The 21,109-nt window shown below is 53.1% G+C and overlaps 1 protein-coding gene across 2 annotated transcripts; it reads left to right on the top strand.

Moving 5' to 3' along the window:
• Positions 1–1,957: 1,957 nt before the first annotated feature.
• On the top strand, positions 1,958–18,149 carry EMX1 (empty spiracles homeobox 1). 2 transcript variants are annotated; one of them, XM_011358163.1, is made up of 3 exons: positions 1,958–2,848; positions 8,686–8,870; positions 17,575–18,149. In XM_011358163.1, exons 1-3 carry the CDS (start codon positions 2,329–2,331, stop codon positions 17,740–17,742), a joined length of 873 nt encoding a protein of 290 aa, XP_011356465.1. In that variant the 5' UTR covers positions 1,958–2,328; the 3' UTR covers positions 17,743–18,149. The 2 variants fall into 2 exon arrangements, with proteins under 2 accessions (XP_011356465.1, XP_023385207.1); XM_023529439.1 differs by having other exon boundaries at positions 2,431–2,852; positions 8,690–8,870.
• The last annotated feature ends 2,960 nt before the right edge of the window (positions 18,150–21,109 follow it).

Genomic DNA, 21,109 nt, shown 5'->3' with positions numbered 1-21,109 from the left:
GCTCCCTCTAAGGGCTCAAGGCCCTGGGGCCGGGTTCAACTTCTTCGCAGCCCCCAGCCCTTGGTCTGTCTCCTGAGCATAGGCCTAGGCAACGCTTATCCAATTGAACCCCCGTCCCTGCGGGGACCTTACCGCCCTGTCATTTCTTTCCATACAGAACAAAACTCTCCTCATCTGTGCCTCTGCCCAGCTCCACACCCTCTCCTTCTTAGTGATATGGCCTGGTTAGGTCCTCGTTCCCACTCAGTGGAGCTTCTCCTTTTCTAGGGCTGAGGATAAGGCAAAGGAAATGGGGGAAGAAATAGAAGAAAAGTCGGGGTAGGGGTGCAGGGAGACAGGAGATGGGGAAAATAGAAAGCCTGAGACCGAAACTTGAGAGAGGGAGAGACCAGCACAGAGAGCCCGAATGATCCAGAGAGGCCAGCAAAAGAGACACAAGCGCTCGCCACGGATTCCTTAACGATTCCTGCCGCAGGCGTTACTGGGCGCTTCCGCGGTGCTTGGCCCTGGGCTTTACAGCACACGAAGGGCTGCTGGGTGCGGTGGCCTCACCTCCCCCCCTCGCCACTCCCTCCCTACCTAGCCCAAGGGGGCTGGAATGGCAACGGCGCGCGGGGGCTTTTCGAAGCAGTGGAGTGGAAAATAGACTTTAACCCGCTTTGTGGCGACAAGGGCGCCCGGAGCGCTCTCCCGGACCAGGGCTCTGGGCGCTCAGGCAGGCCAGTCCCAAGACCCGGCCTGGAGTCCCTACGGACTCACGCAGCACGCGGACCCTCTAGCCTTGCAGAGGCCCAGCACCTATCTGCGCACCCGAGCTGCGGGATCCGCCGCTCTGACTGACCCCCGCAGCGGCGAGGAAGAGGAACGCGCTGCGGTCCCTATCTCGCACTGCGCAGGCAGGGTCCCGGTCTCGGCCTCCCCATCACTGTCCAGCGCCCTGCTAGGCCTCGACACGGTGTTTGCCTGCGGCCTGGAAGGCCGAGGTGAAAAAGTTGGCGGAGTACTGGTTCTCCTTGCCGACCGCCCTCTCATCCCTCGGGAAATTATTGCGCGACATGGAAACTGTCGGGGAAAGAGTCGTCAGCTGCTCCGCGGTCGTGGGTGGAAGGGGAAGGTCAGGGGGGGACAGGCGGCCGCTGCGTTCCTGAAACGGCTGGTGTGTCGTCTCGGGGAAAGGGTCGACTGCTCAGCTAGCTCCAATTTAAGACAGCGTCCACTAGTCCCTGGCCTGGCCAGGGCCCCCTGCACCCGAGCCCCACGACCACAGAAGGTGAGGAAAGCAGATCTTCCTGCGCTGAGACCGGCTGTCCGGTGCGAGCCGACAGCGGTGGCTGTGGTTGGGGCAAGGAGGTGCTTCCGAGCCCTGCGACCTGCGGTTAGAGGGCTACAGGGCAACTGCCTCGGCGGCCTCTCGCGCTGTCCCAGGCCCCGGCCCTTGTAAAAAGAATTGAGCATCTCCTTTCTGGAGCAGTCTCTCATGACACCCAGAAAAGGTGAAACTTCATGAACAAGGCCGCGCAGACCAGGAGACGGATGGTGGGTGAGCGGGAGAGTTTTGGAGGTCAGGGTAGTGGTTCTTGGGAGAACCCGTTAGTTGGACCCTAAACAGGCACCCTCTACTCGTTCAAATTGTCTGAGAACTGAAATGACATCCCGGGACGAAGTGGAGAGGGTTCAACTGAGTTACACACTGGAAAGTGAGGTTGGAATTTCTCCCAAGCCTCCGGGCCCTCGGATACTTTCTCCGGCTCCCGCGTGGGTTGAGACGGTTGCGGAAGCCGCCAGACTCAGCTAAAGGGCGGAGACGCGAGGAGCAGCCAGTGGCGAGGGAGGCGGGAGAAGAGGCCTAGATCGCTCTGCAAAGGCTCCAGTCCGGTTTTTGCCTCCGACTGCTGGCTCCTTCCCCACCCGCCGCCCCTCGCCCCGCCCCGCCCCGCCCCCCACCTTGGGCAGGTGAGCAGCGGCCAATGGGCGAGCGCAGGGCAGGTGCCCGCTAACTTGCGTCTTGCAGAGCAGCAGCAGCGGCCGGGCTGGGCAGTGCTGGGAGGACCGGGGGCGGGGGTCGGTCCTGGCTGGCCTCGAGAGGGAGGGGGCTGGGCTCAGCCCCCAGGCTGTAGAGGCAGCTCGCAGCATCGCACGGAGCCCGCGCCAGTGCCCGCGCCAGGAGCTGCCTGCTCGGCCACAGAGGCCGGCGCGCCTAGCAGCGCGCGGTGGCCCGACTTCTCGTTCGCTGGCTCACACACCCCTCGCCCCTCCGCGCCTGGCTCGCCCGCAGGGGCTGAGCGCGGGTGGGCGGGCGGGGGAGGTGAGGGGTGCTGGTGTGTGTGCATGTGCCTGGCTGGGTGCACATCCCGCACGGCGGCGGCGCCAGGACGCGAAGCGCTCCCCAGAACCCGGCGGCTGCCTGTCTCGGCTCTGGCGCCCGCGACCATGTTCCAGCCCACAGCCAAGCGCGGCTTTACCATCGAGTCCTTGGTGGCCAAGGACGGCGGCACGGGCGGGGGCACTAGCGGAGGGGGCGCGGGCTCCCATACCCTGGCGGCGGCCGCCTCGGAGGAGCCGCTCCGGCCCACGGCGCTAAATTACCCTCACCCCGCCGCGGCAGAGGCGGCCTTCGTGAGCGGTTTCCCCGCCGCCGCCGCGGGTGCGGGCCGCTCGCTCTACGGTGGGCCCGAGCTCGTGTTCCCCGAGGCCATGAACCACCCCGCACTGACCGTGCACCCGGCGCATCAGCTGGGCGCCTCCCCTCTGCAGCCCCCGCACTCCTTCTTCAGCGCCCAGCACCGGGACCCCCTGCACTTCTACCCCTGGGTCCTGCGGAACCGCTTCTTCGGCCACCGCTTCCAGGGTGAGTGCCCACGCTGTGCCAGCTTAGGCAGCCAGCAGGCGCCCGCGCTGCAGTGGCGTGGAGGAGGCTCGGGGGCGCGCGAGGCTGTTCGGAAGTTGTTGCGAAAAGGTTGCGGGTCTGCAAAGGTCAATTCCCAAACTGGGAAGAGCCGAGCTGGATCCATTGTGCTTCTGTCGCGTTAGGTTCCCTCCCAGAGAGCCATGCTGGGACTTCCAGGCTTTCCCAGGAATGATGCGGATCCGGACTCCAAGCCCGGGCGCATCCTTGGAGCTTCTCCTGGTCCTCCCGCTGGCCTACCTTAATCCCTCTCGTCTAGGCCAATCCGGCTGCGCCCGCCGCCCTCCCTCTACCCTGGCTGGGCCTGGGATCATGCTTCGCTCGCAGGTCCACCACCAACTCCCAAGATCCGCCCTCGCTGATGCGTCCCGGCAGGGGAAAGTCCAACCGCGTGTCTTGGGTCTGTGGGAAGAAGGGGCAGCGGGCAGGGCAAACTGAAGAGTTAATGTTCAGTGTGAAGTGTTCCGCTGTCTTGGGATGTTTCTCAGCAACGTCCGCCCGACTTCTCCAAGTCACACGCGCCTTTCAGACCCCGGGTGAGAAAGGTTTGCAGTAGCAAACCAGCTTCCTCCGCCGTTTGCGAACTCTAGGAGACCACCTGGCCACTGGGGGACGGATGGCCATCCTCCCAGCCAGGGGCGGGAGCAAAAATCTTTTAAGGTCTTAGGCAGTATGAACCCCTACGACTGCACCGGGCAATAGGTTTGCTAATGAAGATCCCCCACTGGCCTTACACACACACACACACACACACACACACACACACACACACGCACACGCGCGCGCGCATGCACACACACACACACACGTTTGAATTATCTGACTTTCCCAAAGGAAAGAGAGTTTCATTTGTTGGAGTTCGTTCTCTTCCTTGAATTTGTTGGAGTTTGTTTTTTCTTTTCTTTTTTAAAGTAGCCTTAATTTGTGCAGTAATTGCTTTAGTTTCCGGCTTTATTTTGTTATTGTTGACAGACCTCGGCCTTATGAGGTTTCATGACTCAGAGCTAGGTAACCCGGCTTTTAGCGAAATAAATGAAAAGGACAGGTCTAGAGCTTCGGCTCCTGGAGCTAATCTGACGGTAAACCGGGTCTACACAGTCAAAGTAAACTGGATGTTTGGTATAATTATCTAGATAATAGGAGAAAAATGATCTCTTGAAGCTTTAGCTATAGCTGTTTATTTCACGGAAAGCCGCTTTTCCGCGTCCCGATTTGTCAGAATGTTTTCTCAGTTCCATCTAGCTAGTAGACACTTGCCCAACGGACCCCACAAAATAAGAGAATGTGATTACTTGAACAAGAATTTTTGTGGGCAGACTTGTTTCCCATGGAGATTTCAAAGATTTGCCCAAATCTTCCGGGGGGGAAAATGCTTACGGTGTCAGGCGCTTGGGGCAAAAAACTTGTCAATTAAAAATCAATGTTAACTGATAAAATTAAATTTTGTTCAAAATTGAGCAAATCGCCTCGATCCTCCATGGGCTCGGTCCTCCATGGGCTCAGACCTCAGCCTGGATCTCGAAATCCAGCGCCCGCCAATTGAGAGTCGCGGCTGTTTGTAAACCTTCGGGCCAGGTGGAGGAGGGACCAGCGTTTAGGAAGATGGTTGGAGGAACAGCGGCTTGGAAGAAAGGGCAGAGCAGGTCCTAAGACTGATGGTCTCTGCTCCGCGGGAGAAGGCCTCTGCGTCGGCGCCCTCGGCTTCCGACCCGCGCCTTACGCTGGGAGCCGCCTTTCCCGCCTCTGGCTTCGCCCGCGCCGGCTTGGGGGTCCACGGGCCAGGATGCCTCGCAAGAGATCCAGCTCCGGCTCTGAGCATCCCCAACCAGGCGAGGACAGATAAATCCTTCGCAAAATCCTTTCAGAAATTGCCGCCGCTCCCTAAGCCATCAGTCCCGGGGAGCACGTTGTCGAGTTGGAAAACGTTTGGATTTTTCTCTTAAGAACCGTGTCTAGACGCGGAGATGGAGCCAAGGGTGGCCGCATTTTTGAACTCGGCAATCAGCTGGGCACTGAAGGACTTTGAACCCTGATACTTTTGGCTTTAGGGCCGGTCAGCGTCGCGGCAGCGCGTGCGCGCCCCGGCAGCCCAGTGCCCTGCGGGCTCAGCCGGGTCCCGGGTCTGCGAGCCGAGCCGGCCCAGGCCCTCCCGCGCCGCGTTTTCTAGAGAACCCGGTCTCTGCGATGCTCTTTTCAGCCCGTTTTAATACAAGAAACGAAACCCCACACGAACGAAAAGGAACATGTCTGCGCTCTGTGCTCTGCGCTCTCCGGCAGCGCGGTCCCGGCGCGCAGGGAAGCGGCTTCTCCGCTAAGCAAGGCGATGGAAGAGGAAAAGCCAGAGCGGGACGATCAGGACCAGCCGGCGGGAACCCTGAAGCGAGGAAGGGGGGACAGCTTTCGAGGCGTGAAGGGGAGGTGCCGGTGGAGGCCGAGTGTTGGCTGCACTTCGATGCTATTTCCCGGACAGCAGGAACTTTCCAAGCCAGAGAGCAGCGTCGGGAGGGGCTGTGGGAGACCCAGCCCTCTGAGACTGTAGATGGTAATGGTCCGGTGCTTCAAAGAGAGCCTTTGTTCCGGCAGGAGGAGGAGGAATAAGGTTATCTCCGCTGCCTCTCCCTCTCTTAGCCCCGGGCCCCTCCGCCTGGCCATCAGGCCCCAGGCGGGCAGCGGCCTCTGCAGAAGGAACTGCAGCTCGTGCCCCGGGCCCTCTGGATTCCTAGCTCCCACTTTCAGCCTCCTCGTGCCTGGGAGTCTCCATTGCTAGTTCCAAGGCATTGCCTTGAAGTGGCCCACAAAGAGAGGCTGTAGGAAAACGAGGTGGAGTGGGGTTCAGTTCCTCGCTAAAAAGAAACCTAAGCCAGCCCTGTTCTACTTTCTCATCTGTCCCTGTCTGAAACTGACAGCCCACTCTCACCACCCAGAATTATTGGATGAAAACAGGCCACATCGCACTTCAGCTCCAAGCTTGTTTTGCCCTTATAGTTCAGTTAAGGGAAACTGAAACTGCGTTAGGGATGATCAAGGCTTCCTCCCCATAGGTCAGAGTGAGAGGGGTCCTTGCACATAGGCACCTAAGGCACCACCCTTGTCTTTACAGAAATATGGGGCTGTTGATCAGCTTCTCATGCTGGTTAGGTTTGTACTAAACATTCTTTTCCTTAAAGAGAAAAGCCCTGCTTCTTTTGAAATCAAGTCTGTCGTCACTTACCAGCATCTTGAATAATTTTTCTGCTGCCTGCTTTTTCATAGTTGGGTCAGAAGGACCCTTGATGTTTCTGCACATGCATGTAGACGCATGGTATCTTCCTCAATAGGACATGACAATAAACTGGGGCCATTCTCTCAATGAGGCAGACACCAAACAACCTAGCTTTCCTCTAAAATACTCAGACTGCAGGCGAAGGGACATGCATATGTCAGAATGACAGGAAAGCTTGTTGCTTCCATCATCTACGTTGGGTTTGTAAAGACAAATACAGAGAACTCCACCACACAAGTGACTGACACAAACCACTGAATTATAAAACAGCCATCAAATCACACTGAGATAGACTGCAGTTCTGCTTCCTCAGCCCCACACTGCCTTTCACGTTTCTGCATCCCATTGACTCACATTTATGGGTCTCTCCACTGCCACCCCACTTCTGACCAGCCTGGGCCAGTCTAGCTGCTAGAACCAAACCTTCCAAGTGCTAGCATGAGCTAGGCTTTCTCTTTCTCTCCAGATCATTTGTCCAGAGGAAACCACTGTTGGGACTTTGCCTGGACTCAGAAAATATTGTTTTTTGTAGCAATTTATTTGAACATCAACAAGAAGTGTCTGCTTCCCATCTACCTCTTCCGCCTTTCTCTGGCCTATCACACTTGCTCCTACTCCAGACTTTCATCCTCCTTATTCTTACCTGGATCGGCTGCCCGCTTTTCTCCCTCTTACCACTCTCTGCCAGACCACCTCCCTGACCATCTGTTCCCCTCTACTACTACAAGTTAACTTCTCTTCCTGCAGTCAGGCCTGAGAGTTCTGGGCCTGCCCCCATCTTGAAGGGTCCAATGGGCAGAGTGTCCCCTCTCCATCTTTCTATGATGTGAGCCCACTCTCTTTTGTAGCAGCACGGATCTAGCCACTTAAAATGGATAAGGTGACTGGAAGTTAGTGACTTGTTGGGGTCAGGGGACTTTGTCCCCCTAACCCCAAGAATTAGCCTCTTCCTAGACAATCCTGTTCTATAGAAATCTCCAGCAATAAAGTTCACCTCTGTCAGTGTCTGAAGCCCAGGGACTTGAAGAAAGTAATGTCAGGCAGTTTCCACCAGCAGAGGGACATGAACCTGGAGAGTTTTAGCAACAGCATCTCAATTATGTGCCCTGCTTCTCTTACAGAGATATTTTCAGATATGGGAGATCTCAACTAAATGATCCAAACAATTGTCTTAAGAACAAACAACAGGTCAAATTGAGTCAAACCAGTGGCCATTTCTGAAGAAATTAATTGGATCAGTCAATCTCAACAGCTAACTCTGTCAAAACATTCCATCTAGGGTTCTGCGTTGTTGGTGGGTCAGGGGGCCTGTTGTATGCCACTGCATGACATACACGGGTGATGTCAGTGCCTATTTCTAGTTCTGTTAGCATGTGCAACCAAGCCAGAGATTGTGTGAGAGCCTGGGCAGAGTGGAGGGTGGGTATTACATTGAGACTGGGACTGTGGATAGAAGTTTTTTTGGCTTTTGTAGTACCTGACCCCACCACACCAGCCCTCATCCAGTCTAATGTCAGCCCCTCCTCCTGCATGTAGGAGCTGAGTCCCCCCACGGTGGACAGCATTTGCCAAGGGACATTCACACCCTGAAAATTTTGTATGGTAGATGGGAGAAAAAGACAGTAGGGAGGCTGGAGTATATATTTACACTCGCCCATGCAGAAACCAACATATCTATATCTATATATATTAGAGAGAGAGATGATATCTAGACATTTATAAACATGTTTCTTTAGCAGGGGACTATTCAGGAATGAAGCAAGGTCTTTTCCCACCAGAAAGCAGTGGGAGTCTCCTGTGGGGAGAGGGTTTTACCAGAGGGGAAGAGGGAGAGTGGTAGGGAAGAAGAACCTGACCTTAGACTTCCAGGTACTACCTGGCTAGTTGACCTAGCTGCTGGCCTATGTTTACCATTTACAAAGTAGAACCTGGGCCTTTTGGTAGGAATTTTCAAAGAGCTGGTGGCCTGAGCATTTAGCTACAAAGCTGGTTTAAGCAGGTGTGAAAGGAGAGTTCTTTGGGTATCTCTTAGTTCCTGAATCTGTGTTTGGTGTGGGAATGCCTAATAATTTCACTGTTCCCCTTATCATCTTCCTGACACCCAGCTCTTTCTCTACTCTTGGTGTGTTAACTTTGAGGAAGATATGATGGGACAAGCGAAGGAAGAGAGATAAGGGACTTTTCCCACGCCTTGGCCTCTTGGGTTGCTCCAGGCACTGTGGTTTGGGCTGGTGGGCGCCTCACCGGGCTCGGGCCCACCTCCTGGCCAACAAGCAGCGCTGCAATTCCACGCGTGCCCGACCGGGAGTGTGGGGAGTGTGGGTATTAGAGGGGAGAGCAGACTTAAGAAAGGGGTGGCAAAAAGGAAAGGGGAGAAAGAGTAGGGGTTCAAGGATTGGGGAGGTTAGCAGAGCTCTCAAGGGCATGTGCGAGTGGGAGGGAGGGCCCCGGGCTTAGGCTCACGGCGCCCCTTTTCTCTGTCTACCTGCCTGTGTTGCCGTCGGCGGCGCGGCCGCAGCCAGCGACGTGCCCCAGGACGGGCTGCTTCTGCACGGCCCCTTCGCGCGCAAGCCCAAGCGGATCCGCACGGCCTTCTCGCCCTCGCAGCTGCTGCGACTGGAGCGCGCCTTCGAGAAGAACCACTACGTGGTGGGCGCCGAGCGGAAGCAGCTGGCCGGCAGCCTCAGCCTCTCTGAGACGCAGGTAATAATCACCCCTCTGGCCGCGGCCGGCGCTCGACCCCGAGCCCCGATGGAGGTGGGGACGGACGGGTGCAGGAGCGGCACGAGTCCTCCCCCAGCCTTCCTAGAGCCAGCTGCCTCCCAGTTCCGAAGCCACTCCGGCGGAGCTCTCACAAAGCCTGTCTTTAGAGCACCGAACTCCGACGGTGTTTAGCCTCGCAAAGGCCGCAGGACTTAAATCAAGCCCTAAGGACCCATCAAGAAGTGAGATCGAACCTTATCCCGAGTCCGCTCCCCAAACCCATAGGAAGTGCCAGGTTATCTGTCACTCGCGGCCGCACCAGTGGACCCAGGAGCCGACTCAGCCCTGTGATTACCACCCCCCTTCTTCCGCCACTCTTCCAGGGCGCTCATGGTTTCGTGAGATGCCCAGACCTTCACCGCTCTGGCTTCGTTGCAGTTCACGGGCAGAGCTGGTGGAGGCCTCGACTGCCCACCAGTGGGTGCGGTGTGGTGAGAAAGCCTACGTGTCCTCAAGCTAGAAATATCAGAAACAGAGAGGGTTTGCCAGGGAGCAGCCAGCCCTGCTTGGTGTCGGAAGGTGACCCTGATCTCCATGCGGGCCGCGGGGGGGGGGGGGGGGGGGGGGGGGGGGGGGGGCCGGCCGAGGGGTGGGGCAGGGCTCTGGAAACCGTGGGAATGGCTCCGGACATGAGCCCGCATCTGAGGGGCCTGAGAATGGCGGGGAAGTAGATTCTGGGTCCTCGGTGACCGTTTCAATGATCTGAAGGGTTGTTGACTTAGAGAGAGAATAAACTCCAGTAGTGTTGGAGGGTTTTAAACTGGGTGAAATTATGATTACCACGTAGTACTTTTGTAATAGATAATTAAGAAAAATAATTTTAAAGAACTAGATGGGAGCTATAGGGACGATTTGGGTTTATTGTCCCTAAAGACTTTGCCATAAATATATGCTGACTGGAAGCACCGCTTAAGCTCTTAGTCTGACCGAGTACGACGTACTGGAGGGGCCGCTGCTGCCCTGCAAGCAGATTTCAGTGCCTGGCTGGGCCTCGGAAGACGTTACTCCCTTCGATCCCTGACAACTCCCAGATCTGCTAACGAGAGAGAGGTCTCCGGCTGGCCTAGCAGTTCCCGCCCGCCGGCATTTCATCATCTGCACCCCTTTCCTATTCGCCTCGCCCCCTACCCTCCACCACCCTTCCCCGGGCCGGCCTAGGGGCGAGAGGGGCAGCTTGGGGCCTCCTGGGTAGCGATGAGGATAGGAGGGGGGCTTAGTGGGGGAGAACAAGCCCTCACTGCGTCCCCAGCTCCCTGCAGCCGGCCACCCTCACCTGTCCTCGCGTCGTATTTTGGTATCTACTGTCGTCTTCTCCGTCTGATGCCCCATTTAATTAATACGTTGCTTTAGTCTCGGCTCCAGGACCCGTGTTTTTTCAGATTTTCTAGCTGGGCTGTTCTAACTGCAGAGATAAAGCTTATAAAACAACGGAATTAATTTTTAAAACCGTTTAAAGAAAGATGTAAAAAAAATAAAAAATTAAAAAACGCACGTTAATTAAATAACACTCTCTTTCCCTCCTGGCAAACAGCATTTTAAAATTGTTATCTAAAACAAGGTATAAATTTAAGACTGGTATTTACAGTTAACTTCATTTAAAAAGTAATAGTTATTAAAACTTAATTGCAGAAGTATAAAACAACAAAACGGTTTATAATCCCAGCACTCACAGATTAACACTTGTTGAAATAATGTCATTGTTTTTAAACTTAATTTTTTAGCTCCATGAGAGCATTTTCAATTAACTTTAAAACTGAATCTAGCTGCCTGTCAATATTTCCTCTTAATAATGCCAGTTAGTAATCGTAATGTTTGTTTCTTTCATTTTTATTATGTTTCAAACATATTTTTAAAAACTAGATAGAATAATATAAAGTATCCAGCTTCACTTCAAAATTCATGTCTAATCTTGTTCCGTCTATATAGGTGAGCTGATTTTAGCATATGGAACAACAACAAAAAAAATAATAGAACTATTGGAGGTTTGACCCTGAGAAACCTTTGTAGAGGCCTGTCTCTCCAGGTAAGGACTCTGAGATGAAGAGACAGGGAAGAGCTTGCCAGGCAGGCAGATGCGATTTCAAAATCCTCCTCTTTGCTAACTGGCTGTGTGACCTTGGGCAAGTTACTCAACCTCTCTAAGCTCTGGTTTCCTCATTCAGAAAATAGATTAAGAATTAAAGGCACCTAATGTGAACTCGAGTAATATTAATTCTCATCCCTAGTCCTTCCTTTCCCTTTATTTAAAGTTATATATCAAGTTGGTGTCGTAATAAGATCCAAACTTGGGTTTCTGACTCCTTAGTCCAGTGTTCTTTCTGCTATGTCCAGTCTCCTATATTATCAGAGCTGTCTTTCTGTCCCTCTCATAACTTATCATTTGGACCCAACTTATAGCATTAACTAATTACCTATCCATCTTTACTTACCAGGCAAGCTAATCTGCCATTTCAGCTATCAGCTACTTGTCAATTATCAGTCAGTCCCATCAGCCCCCTGCCATCTATTTCTACTGTCAATATCTATATTTGTTTCTCAAAGCTCTCTAATCTGTGCCTCACAGATAGCTGTTTTATATCTAGCCATGTATTTCTGTCTGCTCTCATTAAACTGCCTCCCCAAAGCTGTTCAATTTATATTTCCTATTTTCTATTAATTATAATCTTCTTCCTAACATAACTTCTATTTACTCAACTATTGGTTATCTCTTTATCATCTGTTTTGTTTATCTTCTATATATCCAGCATCCACCTCAAACTTCCATCTTTATAGATCCATTAGCAACTGACAGATAGTATATTCCTATGTCTGCTAATGGTTATCTATGGTTATCTATCATCTCATCAGCTCTGGCTTTGTCTTCTTTCTGGGCCTCAGTATCTGTATCTGTAAGATTTAATGAAATGAAATCCAGGGTTCTTTTCAGCCCCAAGTTTCTGGCTTATCAATATTCTACTTCTCTGTGTTTCTGTGTAAGTCTTCCGCCAAATCCTCAGAGTTCATGGTATATCTCCCACATATCATAATATGCACAGGACTTTGCTATTGTCTAGTTGTCTGCCACGTCCAAATGTCAGTCTGTAGACAGGCTATATCTACCGTGCAAACAAATCTTAAAATACAAATTCCTGGGCCTCACTTAGGAGATTCTCTTAGGAATTCCAGGATGGGACCCAGAAAAGTTTTTACAACAGCTTTCTGGGTGATTTCAATAAACAATAGGCCTGAGCATCTCAGCTCTGGGAGGCAGAGGACAAGCCTTCCTATTTCTTGCTATATCCCAGCGCCCAGTTCAGTGACCAGCAAGCAATAGGTGCTCCATAAACATGTAAATAAATGGGCAAACTTCTCTTGGTTGTACACAATGTTAACTTTATCAGTCATTTCCCTTGCTCTCTGCTGTGACTGCTCCTTCCCTGTCCCTTTGTTTTTTATCTTTCCCTTGCACTTTCATCTAGGTCGTTGATCTAGATGATCTAGTTTTATCTATGGATAAAGCTCCTGAGAAGGTTAAGCAAATCAGTGTGTGGGTCTTCATCCAGAGCTCAGGGGTCTCTGTATGCCTACAGCTTTAGCATGGAGTGTTGAGAGGTGGGCACCCTGAGCTTCTTTGTTGAGGCAGAGACGTATGTGTGGTTGGGAGTAGGGTATTTGTGCTGGGAAGGCTGAAGGTCCATCCAGGAGGTGGAGGGAGGGGCCCCAGGCCCTTCTCCCTTCTGGCTCTGATCAGTTGCTCTTTACTGCTGTGGTGCAGCCCTAGAGTCTGACCCAGATCATGCCCATCTAAGTTCAGTTGTGGCGGCTGGTGAGGTCAGATCAGAACCATGAGTGCAAGTTGAGTGAGTATGTGTGTGTGTGATGGCTACGTGTAACATTGTGTGCCCACAATGTAGGGCACATATGGGCTTAGCGTGACCGATGCCCAAAAGTCAGGTGATATTATATGCACACATTGGATGCTGGCCAGTAAGCCATCGGATAGCAAGGAGTGCAACTTGTGAGCTTCTGTGTAAGGGGGCACATTAATTTTAAGGGGAGTGACAGAAAGCATTTGGTTGTTCTAGGCTGATCGATTGGGTACTGTTTCCAGCTGCCTCTCCTTTTCTGAACACTTCAGCAGGTGCTTCTTGACCTTTTCTGGCTTTGAGTGTAGCTGAGCTGTGAGGGGAAAGGGTGTGGAAGTGTGCTCCTTGCTTGGCCTTGGAGATTCCTCATTTAGTGGTGAGACCTGAATGCAAAGTGTGTACTCTTATGGGACAGGCACAGACTGAGCAATGTGAGTCCCCCTGAAGTCATAGGTGTGTGTTGAGGGAGGTCAGGAGAACTGCAGGAGGCCTCAGGTCCTGGAGACTTGGAGGATGCATAGGACTCTAGGTTGGTAGGAAGGAAAGAAAGGGTTTGAGGTGGGAAGATTAAGATAGAGCAGGAGTTGTCAGTCTGGCCACTATCTTGGAGCCAGAGAGCATGGAGAGAGGTCTTAGGAAGCAGGTGTGTGGTCACCTGCACATGGGTTTTTTTCCCCTAGGGGCATGGTATGGAGACTTCTTGGGGTCCCTTCCTGCTCTGGAATGCTCTGCCTTTAGGGATGGATGAGAGAGAGATATCCAGGTGACCTGAATTTTAGAGAAGGTCAAGAGACCTTCGTTACTAGCTCACTGTGTGTTCTGAGATGGACTCATCCCTTCTCTAAGTTTTAGGTCTTCTCCAAGAACGTCAGCACCTTTGAAGTTCTAGAAGTCCAGTGGGAGGCAGGAGGGGGCAGGGAAGATAAGGAAGACTAGAGTAGTTCTCTGAGGGCATGGTTCCGAGGAGCCAGGTGAATCTTGTGAGATTCACCTAAGAGTGAGGGCAAGCATCCTGGATGGTCTGAGAGAGAAGATAACAGGGCTTAGAAAGAGTTAGGGCTATGGTTGATGGGGGGGTCACAGCTGACCTCAGTTTGATGGGGTGAGGAGCTTAGTATGGCATTGAGCTCGACTTTAGAGTGGGAGCAGCTTACATGATCAAATGATAAGAAATGGATCTCCAGGCTGAGAGAGTGGCTCGATTGATGTCTCTAAGCCTCTATCTAGTCTGAGGACTTTCTCTGTGTCTGAGAATAACAGACCAAGAGGACACAGGCTTAAATTAAAGCAGAAGAGATAACAGGACATAAGGAGGAACTTCTTGTGTCAGAGTTACAAGACTCAAGTACCCCTTGACAGGGGTATCTGAAATCCTTGAGGTGAGGACAGATATTCACCTAAAAGTATTCAGGGGGCGGGAACCACAGACCCTTTCATTTGGGATGGGCTAGGTTTGAGGAGTGGTAGAAAAGAAGGGGTCCAGACTTGGTTTATTTCAACAGCAGATTGTTCAAAAATAAAGTCTGAAATAGGGGCTGGAGCTGTAGTTTGCTTATTTGTTAATTCATTTGTCCATTCACTCATGAATTAATACATAAACACCTTCATTCATTAATGCATACCTTGATCAATCTGCTAATGCATTGATGCATTCATTCATTCATTCATCCACAGCAGTTTCACCTACTTCATCCTGCCTGACTCAAGCTGACCCTTGTTTCCCCCAATAATAAGTCTCCCTCCCCCAGCTCCCCTCTACCAGTGGTTAATCCAATCCAGAACATGGAGAATTAAGAATTGACCATCTTATATAAGTGTCCACTGAACTAAGCCAAAGAAGGAGCCCATCTCTTCAGCGATTAGCACTTCCCAAACCCCTTTTTTGGTTAGTCCTCAATCACTCTGCCGTTGATTTTCTCCTGTTTTTCAGGTCTGGCCCAGATCATAGGGCTGGATCACCTCATCTCTGCCCAGCTGGCTGAACAGCCCTGGAATGTGTCCGCTGGGACTCCAAAGCAGGCTAACTCACCGCTTTGGTTCTCCAGGTTCCCACAGTCTGGTGAGGAGACAGTTTCGAGCAAATAAATTTGTGCACTGCCGGGGTCACTGTTACTGAGATAGAGAAAGTATTAAGGAAGTACAGATGGGGCAGGTCCAGTCTTAGAACATCTGAGCAGGGTTTCGAAGGCTAAGTAAGAGTATATCAGTGGGGTAACTCAGGCAAAAGCGGAGAATCTTGGAAGGGCCTGGCTTATCTGAAAAACTGAGAAACGTTCACTGAGGTAGGGACTTGGGAGACCATAAGGAACCTATCCAAATCCTGAGGGGTCACAGATGAGTGAGGGGTTCCTTTAGCCAACATCCCAACTGTGCCTTTGGGGCTTAGAGAGAGGTGTGTAGGTGTTGCGGGGTTGTGGGGGAGACAGGTTCAGAAGCAGCACAGCCTCCTCAGGCTGGCTCCCATGGAGCTGGTAGCCACGCTATGTGCCCTAGTTCCTTCTAAGTCCTCTGTCCTCTAGGGAAGGGGCTCTGGGGTGACCTCAGAGTTGTCTAGCTGGGTTAAAAAGGTCACATGTGTCACTCTTATGTCACTCTTACTACACTCAAAGCCCAATTTTTTTCTTCTTTTCCAAGTGAAAAATAACTGAATTGTTATCAGTAATGCATTAAAGAAAATTCAGAAAAGTGGAAAGAAGAAAGAAAAGTCACCCATACTTTGGGTACATTTCCTTCTATTTTTTTCCCCCGTGTATAGATTTTGTTTTTTCATGGTTGTTATCGCGCTGTGCCCAAACTGTGCATTCTGCCGTTTTTACTAGTCATAAGCATCCCCTTGTTACTATGCTGTCTTTGTAAACAGCATCTGGACACTCGGCCCAAGGCTGTTCTCCAGAAGATAGCCAGGCTGCCTGAGGAGAGGGTTTACAGACCTATTTCTAGATAGCTGCCTCCTTGATCCTGGTTGTTTTCATGGAGAAAATATTAAAAATCACCTTTCATTTGGGTATGCCAGGAAGCTGCCCCTGTGCCTGAAGTTCCACCATTAAAGCTTCCATTCTTTGGGCCAATGATGCCAGGCAAGGGTAGAAGACTGGGTCCATCCCACTACAGGCAAGTCTCCCTCCTGGAAGGAGCCTTGGGAATGTGTGTAAGGGAGAAGGTACAGAAAAGGGCTCTCTGTCCCTGGTGCTGTCCAGAGCTATCCCGTATCACCCTATCACCAGGCGGCCATGCCTAGCCCTTGGCCAACCCCTTGAGCTCTCAGGAGTGCTACCCCAGCCCAGCATCCAGACCTGACTCACACACATGCCTTGCACAGGAGGCAGGGTAAGCTCACCCGCCTACTGAATGGCACAGTCACAGCAGGCTTCAGGGCGGGAGGGGGGAAGGGGCCAGGCTGACTGCCAGATGGTTATGCTGAGAACCACCCAGGGCCCAGCCAGCCCTGTACCCAAAGAAAGGTGGGCATGGAATCCAGAAGCCCTGCATCTAGAACACCTGCCATCTTCTCCATCTACTTGATGTGAGACACGCAGGTGAAGAATTTGAACCCCGGCCTAGAAATGAGAGAAGAAGGCCTTCTCCTCATTCTATCCCCCCTGAGGCTAGGACCGTCACCTCTTCCTGTCCTTGGCTGGCCGCTATGCGTAGCACTAGCACTGGCTATCCCCACCCCCATCCTAGTGCTCTAAAATCAAGGGGCAGGGCAGATGGTGCTGTGGAAACCTTTGAGGGGGGCGGTTAACCCCGGGTTAGGTGGTCTACATGGAAGGGACAGAGAGGAGTGTCTGGGAGTTGTGAGGGTGGGCATCCTGGGCAGGAAACTGCTCCCTTGGGCCTGGATGCCAGGCCTGCTTTGGGCTACCACTGCATGTCTTTATGGTAAAGGCCTGTGCCTTTCACCATTCTCAGGGGTAAGACCGGGTAGTCTTTCTTAGGACTGCCTTTGGCCCTGCCCAGGGTTTAAGGATCTCCCCTCAGCAGTCGCTGCTGCCGCCACAGCAAGGTGCTCACCATCATTCCACACACACGACTCACCACTCACCACCCACATAGGTACCTTGGATCGCTCCAGTTGCAGTTGGCACTAGCTGCTTTTAAATGTGCTGTCTTTTCCAGGAAACCATCCATGCCTTGTAACCCTACCCAATCTGCATCACCTCCCCCAGAGACCCTCTGGAGCAAAAGCCCAGGAGGTGCCCTGGAGCTGCAAGGGCCCCAGAAAACATTTTTCCTGTAGACCAGGGACTTAAGCCCAGAGAGGAGAAGGAACTTAGCAGAGGATCAGCACACAGGCCCATCCCACTGACTCAAAATAATCTGGTCTGGCCTGGCTCTGCAAGACCAAGTAAAAAACTGCATGATCAGGAGAGGACGACCAATGGAGCATGCGATGGCTTTTCATATGTTCTCTCGTTTACTGTTCCCGTCAACCCTGAGGAGAAGCGATCATTATCTCCTCTAGAAACCCGCAGAGATCCAGGTCTGCCAGGCTGCAGAGCCTGCGCCTCCCTGCTCTGTTGTGCTGTGGCTATAGGATGCTCAGGATGCTCCGCTGCTCCTTGACCCTTCCCTCTCCTCTGTTGAGAGGGACAAGAAAACTGCCCCTCTCTGGTCCACTGTGTCCTCTCCCAGACCAGCAGGCCTCCAGACCCATCAGGTGACAACTGGCCAGAGGAGAGGACCCTGGCCTCGGTTTCCCCATTGGCTCCCAGCTCAGCACGAGTGCTGAGGCCCTAGTAGCTGCTCTGGGGGCCTCCTGGGTGTTTCTCATCTGTGCCCTTCCTTCCCTGGCCCAGGTAAAGGTGTGGTTCCAGAACCGGAGGACAAAGTACAAGCGGCAGAAGCTGGAGGAAGAAGGGCCCGAATCAGAGCAGAAGAAGAAGGGCTCCCACCACATCAACCGGTGGCGCATCGCCACCAAGCAGGCCACCGGGGAGGACATCGATGTCACCTCCAATGACTAGGGTGGGCGGCCACGAACCCATGAGGGCAGAGTGCTGCTTGCTGCTGGCCAGGCCCCTGGGTGGGCCCAGCTGGACTCTGGCCATTCCCCAGTCGGGCTGCGGGGAGACCTCAAGCTCCAGTCCCATAGGGCTTGGAGCCTGGGGCTACTGCCGACAGAGGGACAAGAAATGGGCTGGCTGAGGCCTGGGACTGCTTGATCTTTTCCACGGAGAGCCTGCCTGCCTGCCTGCCTGCCTGGGCAGGCCATCGGCCACTGCCATCTCCCAGCCACTCTCCATTTCTCTTATTTTCTTTTTGTTTTGATGCATTTCTGCTTTAATTTATTTTCCAGGTGCCCGTTGTAGTTCTTCGTGATCCCCTGTGTCTCCCTTCCCTATGGGAACAATAAAAGTCTCTCTCTTAATGACACGAGCATCCAGCTCCAACTCCAGAGCCCATGAGCCTGGAGTGGTGGATCCTGGCTCTGGGGGCCAGTGGGGTCTGGCAGAGTAAGCTTGTTCAGGGCCTGGGAGCCTGGGATGGGGCCTTTGAGACTCAATTTACCAACTCTCTTCCTTTGTTGGTGGTTGACCTGGTCTCTAGCTCTAACTCCACAACAAGAGAAACTGAGACTAGACATAGGGAAGGACCGCCTTGTATATGAGCGAGGCTATGCTCAGGTCTTTCCAAACTTTGAGTGATGAGAGTCAGGCCCAGGTGGGTCAGGGGAGAGAGCGAGTGTGCGTACTTCCCCATGCTTAGAGACTCCGCTGGTGTCTCCAGTTGAGGAGAAACCAGAGGAAATGGGGAGCATTGAGGGCTGGGTGGAGGGGGCACCCTTCACAGAAACTAACAGTACCAGCCCCAAGTCCTGGCCCTACCAGGATGCTCATTTGTCCCTGGAGACTCCCCTTCCGTGCAGATTAAAGCTTCAGAGACAGGGCTGGAGGCTGGGCCTGCCACCAGTGCCCAGAGAAAGAGCTTCAAGGCAGGGCACACCAAGCTCTTCAGTTCACCCGCCCTTTAATTTGTCCACTTGTCTTTCCTGCTTGTCACACACCAAGGTTTTTTCATCCTACAAAAAACAAACCCGTATTCCTAACAACCTTTCCTTATGACATCCAGACCTGTCTCTACTTCACCTCCCAAGTGCTCCCCAATCCTCTGCTGATAGCGATGACAGACACCAATCACAGTTAGCACCACCCCCTTGTGGCCAAACTCATCTGCCTCCCATCAGCCTTCACCTGCTCCCCAATCTTCTGGCCATTGCTCCCTGACTCCCCCAACCCTCCCTGCTTTCATTCCTGTATCTCTGACACCTTCTCTTGCTTTTCCCAGTCCCTCCCCAGGCTTGTCCTTGCCTCTTCGCTTCTGGCCACCCCAGGGTCAGTCCTTCTCCTCATTGTGCCTTCAGCCTGGGGCTTTGAATCCACAGCCAGGACTTTTTGGCTTCCAGATTTAAGCCTCCAGCAGATCTCCAACTGAGCCGCAGACCCACCAAGCCAGCCGCCAGGTGTCTGCTGCACTCCATGCCCCTCAGCACCTCAAACCCAACACGTTCACAGATAACACACCTCCCCGCCTGTTCTCCTGCAGGATTGCCCACCTTGGCAAATGGCCAAGGTTTCTTCTCCCTTGGGAAACAAGGAAGTAGGGAAGGGAGAGGAAGAGTGGTGGGCATAATTAGGTTTATGTGGATGTCAAAGATGAGGCCCATTTCAAAGGAGGACCTCGATGCTATGGCTAGGGTTCTCTTCCTCAAGCCCATATAGGACCATGTCCCCCACTTCTTAAGCCCCACACTCTGCCCGCACTTCTCCACCCTTGACCTCTCCTACCTTGCTCCTGCTGCCCTCTGCTTCAGTCTCACCCATGTCATCCTTGTCCTCCAGGGAGTTAGGGGTTCTGCCTGCACTGTGCCTTTCCGTGTGCTGTTCTTGGTACCTGGAATGTCCTGGGGAACTTGATCAATGTTGAAGTTATTGGAAAGATGTCAAAGGCCTAGCCTTGTTGCCTGGGACACATGCAGGGATCCAAACATAGAAGGTACTTTTGCTGGGTCTATCAACATCTCACTTTGGGACTAGCCAGTGCTAGAAACCAAAGGGCTTTGTCCCACTCTGACGCCCCTTCCCCCATTGACGAGAAAAACACATCCCTAACATCCTTGACAAGGCCCAGTTAAACCTCGGGTGGACTCTCTCACTGTCAGGCAGGTGGGATGACCTCTGGGGAACATGTGTGCACAGGTTGGGTTGGGGGTGAGAAGAGGAGGCATCCTTTTGGCACTAATGGGGGGCAGAGGAGTGGGTGAGCCCGTTCTTGAGATTCTTTCTCACTCGGTGGGGGAGGGGTACAGGGAGATCACAGCAAAACACCCCCTGTCATCCAGATAAAGAGCTGGAAAGGACCCAAGGAAACCTGCCAATCTTCCTAGGCCAGGCCTGCAGGGGGCGGGGCGGGAGTCTCACCATACTCCCATCCATCCCCCATGTTGTGCCTCTCCCTGCAGACGGTAAATATTGGTGTTGTGACTTCATTAATAAAGGCTTCTGTGAGCCTGAAAAACATGGAATCAGGATGAACTATTTTCTGAGCTGCGGGCTTGCCAGGTTTGCTAATTTGGGAGTTTTTGGGCCCTCTCCAGGGAACAAACCAAAGTCTCTCTCGAAGAGACACAGATGCAGCCGGGAAGGGGAGAAGAAGCCCAGGAATGATGCTCCCTTCCCTCCTGTGACTCTTCTTCCCCCTGGAAATTAGAGCCTGCGGGGGTGGGGACCAGTCTGGTGGGCAGTAGCGTCTGGGCCAGGCCTTCCCTGAGACAGCCTGGTGGGTTTTATCCCCTCAGCCAGGATGGCCTCCTGGGCCCTGCAGAGTTCGATGGGCTGAGGTGTGATGAGCACCTGTGAGAACCCCAAGTTGCATGCGGCTGAAGAGGAGGGAACACGGGGGAGCTGTTCTTCATTCTCGTGGCCTAAGCCCAGTGCCTCACATTCGGGGACCGATGACACAACCTCTTGACCATAGAATTTGCCGGGATTCGTCCTTCTGGCCTCTGCAGCCGCATGGCTCGTGTCCTTAGCATCTCAGGGTTGAATTTACACCAACTCCTCGTCACGAGTGCTGTGATTGCTTCCCACAGGCGCGTGGAACCCTGGCCTTGTGAACAGGGTTCTGGCCAGGAGGGAGCCAGGCCGGGGCCCGCAGGCCTCTCCTAAGCCCCTGCTCCAGGGCAGCCATGCAAAGGGGAGGGGCAGGGAGGCCAGCAGGCTGAGCGGAGCAGGCCCAGCCAGCTTTCCTGTCAGACAGGCGCTGCCAATGCGGAGCCAGACATCGGAACAGGTTTAACCAATTACCCGGGCGCCCCATCTGCTGTCTGGGGTG

This window comes from Pteropus vampyrus, unplaced genomic scaffold (genome assembly GCF_000151845.1).
Source record: "Pteropus vampyrus isolate Shadow unplaced genomic scaffold, Pvam_2.0 Scaffold37, whole genome shotgun sequence".
NCBI classification, from domain to species: Eukaryota; Metazoa; Chordata; class Mammalia; order Chiroptera; family Pteropodidae; genus Pteropus; species Pteropus vampyrus.
Note: the sequence above shows the minus strand (reverse complement) of the source record. Positions and strands in the feature narration are given on the sequence as shown.

Coding starts and splice junctions, on each gene's coding strand:
- EMX1 (XM_011358163.1), top strand. CDS start 2,329: ATGTGCCTGGCTGGGTGCACATCCCGCACGGCGGCGGCGCCAGGACGC. Junction 2,849..8,685: donor CTTCGGCCACCGCTTCCAGG/GTGAGTGCCCAC, acceptor GCGCGGCCGCAG/CCAGCGACGTGCCCCAGGAC. Junction 8,871..17,574: donor TCAGCCTCTCTGAGACGCAG/GTAATAATCACC, acceptor TCCCTGGCCCAG/GTAAAGGTGTGGTTCCAGAA.